General features: G+C 38.7%; 1 protein-coding gene across 1 annotated transcript; it reads left to right on the top strand.

Moving 5' to 3' along the window:
- Positions 1-408: 408 nt before the first annotated feature.
- On the top strand, positions 409-1,809 carry LOC107587317 (beta-1,3-galactosyltransferase 1-like). The gene has a single exon (XM_016275038.1). It carries the CDS (start codon positions 559-561, stop codon positions 1,525-1,527), a length of 969 nt encoding a protein of 322 aa, XP_016130524.1. The 5' UTR covers positions 409-558; the 3' UTR covers positions 1,528-1,809.
- The last annotated feature ends 536 nt before the right edge of the window (positions 1,810-2,345 follow it).

Raw genomic sequence — 2,345 nt, 5'->3', positions numbered from 1 at the left:
TTAATTAAAAAAAACATAATAATTATGCAAGCTAATGATGTAGTTGAGTAATTTTGCAGTAAATAGGTAAAATACCACATATCCTCAAAAGCATAAGGCCTATGTATTGTATTATATATTATACAATCGCTCTGTGTGTGTGTGTGTGTGTATATATATATATATATATATATATATATATACCAATAAACTATTTTAAACTGAGATTGAGAAGCACACACAAGAAAAATATATTTGTTAGAGGTACATTACGTTGTACATTTATTTGAATTTATATTTCATACATATACAGCGCAGTCGGCAAAGCCTTCCAAACCTTCAAATCGATCATGTGATCAATAACTAAAAATATAGTAAATATTATAAGATGACAAAAAGATAAGCGGAAACAGTAGAACGAGCACACGCGCTTGCTCTGTACGCTGTTTGCGTACGCGTAGCAGAAACGCTAAACTAAGGGGAAACAGGAGGAACAGACTTCGACACAACACCGCGAACACGACATTTAAGTTTTGTGACTTTCCCTTACGATAGTGATGCAGTTTATTTTGCTCAAATATGGGAAAACAATCGCGATATAAACTTTTAACGTACTTTGCTGTAGCTGGGTTAATAACATTTGTAGCTATCCTCGTTTTTAACAGAACAATACTTCCGAAGAAGACTCCAACACCCAAAGAGCTCTACGTGATCTCACCGTCAACATACAGATTCATTTTGAACCAACCCGAACTGTGTGAGAAGAAGAGTCCTTTCCTGGTTCTTATGATCCCAGTGACTCTCAAAGACACAGAGGCGAGGACTGCTATTAGAAGGACATGGGGTCAAGATGGCTTGATTCCTCGTGTGACCGTTTTGCATTTGTTTGTCATTGGTCAGCCCGCACAACGTGACCCAGTACTGCAGGAGCACCTGGAGAGGGAGAGCAAGGAATATGGGGATATCATTCAAATGGACTTTGTGGACAGCTACCATAATCTCACAATCAAGACGATGATGATTATGAACTGGATAGCCACTTACTGCCGGGGTGCTTGGTATGCCATGAAGATCGATGCAGATATCTTTCTCAATGTACGTTACCTGGTGGACTACCTGCATGACCAGGGCGAGTCCTCCAGGAAAGACTACATCTCTGGATCCGTCATCTCAGATGCTGTTCCTCACAGGGACAGCTTCAACAAATGGTATATCTCAGAGGATCTTTACCCAGACACCTGGTATCCTCCATATGTGTCTGGAGCTGCATATGTCTTTTCTACTGACCTGGCCAGAAAAATATCATGGGCCTCTAGATTTGTGCAACCAATTCCACTGGAAGATGTCTATGTGGGGTTGTGCCTTCACGTACTGGGTGTAAAACCAATTTATGCAACAACATTTCTGGGGCTTAGTAATCTTTTTGAGGTGCGCAGACTTAAGTATGAAAGGTGCACTTTTGCCAAGCGCATTATAGTGAACGGGTTTAACCCACAGAATCTTCTCCGCATTTGGCATGACTTTCAGAAGTCTTATTTTACATGTTGATACCTTTTACACAATTGAAACAACTAAATTGTATTTGAAGTACCTTGAATCTTCTAAACTTATGTGTAGCATTTGCTAGTACGCACCATTCCTTTAATAAAGTTCACACATCATTGAAATTCTGCACTTTAACATGTGAGGGAGAACAAAATATTGCTTCACTGAAAGGGCCAAGAACACTTACAAAAAAAGGGGGAAATAGACAGCTGTCAAGTAGGTGTGGTATGTAGAAAATAATAATTAAATATAAGGCAAAAAAAATCTATATTTGGGGGGAAGGTTTATAAGTAGTGCATGTGGAAGTGGATGATATTATGTAAAACACTTCCTTAGATAACATAAACTTTTTTTTATGCTGGAAGAAAAAGAATAATTCTGAAAATAGCACATGCAGTATCTCCTCTTGAGGACTCCAATCCTCCCTCCTCGGGTATTATACGTGATCCCTCACCTACAAAAAAATCTATATTTGGGGGGAAGGTTTATAAGTAGTGCATGTGGAAGTGGATGATATTATGTAAAACACTTCCTTAGATAACAAACTTTTTTTTTATGCTGGAAGAAAAAGAATAATTCTGAAAATAGCACATGCAGTATCTCCTCTTGAGGACTCCAATCCTCCCTCCTCGGGTATTATACGTGATCCCTCACCTATTTCATAGTGTTTTTACTCTTCTGCCTTCTGGAGGATGGCAAAAAAAATAAAAACACTTTGAAATGGGTGAGAGGGGTCACTTATAATACCTGAGGAGGGAGGATTGGAGTCCTCGAGAGGAGATAATGCTGTGCTATTTCAAGATTTTTCTTTACAGTGTGAG

Source organism: Sinocyclocheilus grahami, unplaced genomic scaffold (genome assembly GCF_001515645.1).
Source record: "Sinocyclocheilus grahami isolate Dianchi unplaced genomic scaffold, SAMN03320097.WGS_v1.1 scaffold92.1, whole genome shotgun sequence".
Lineage (NCBI taxonomy): Eukaryota > Metazoa > Chordata > Actinopteri > Cypriniformes > Cyprinidae > Sinocyclocheilus > Sinocyclocheilus grahami.
The sequence above is the reverse complement of the archived record's forward strand: the minus strand, read 5'-3'. Positions and strand labels throughout refer to the sequence as shown.

What these genes read in the sequence shown, in the direction of transcription:
- LOC107587317 (XM_016275038.1), top strand. Translation starts at nt 559, where the DNA reads ATGGGAAAACAATCGCGATATAAACTTTTAACGTACTTTGCTGTAGCT.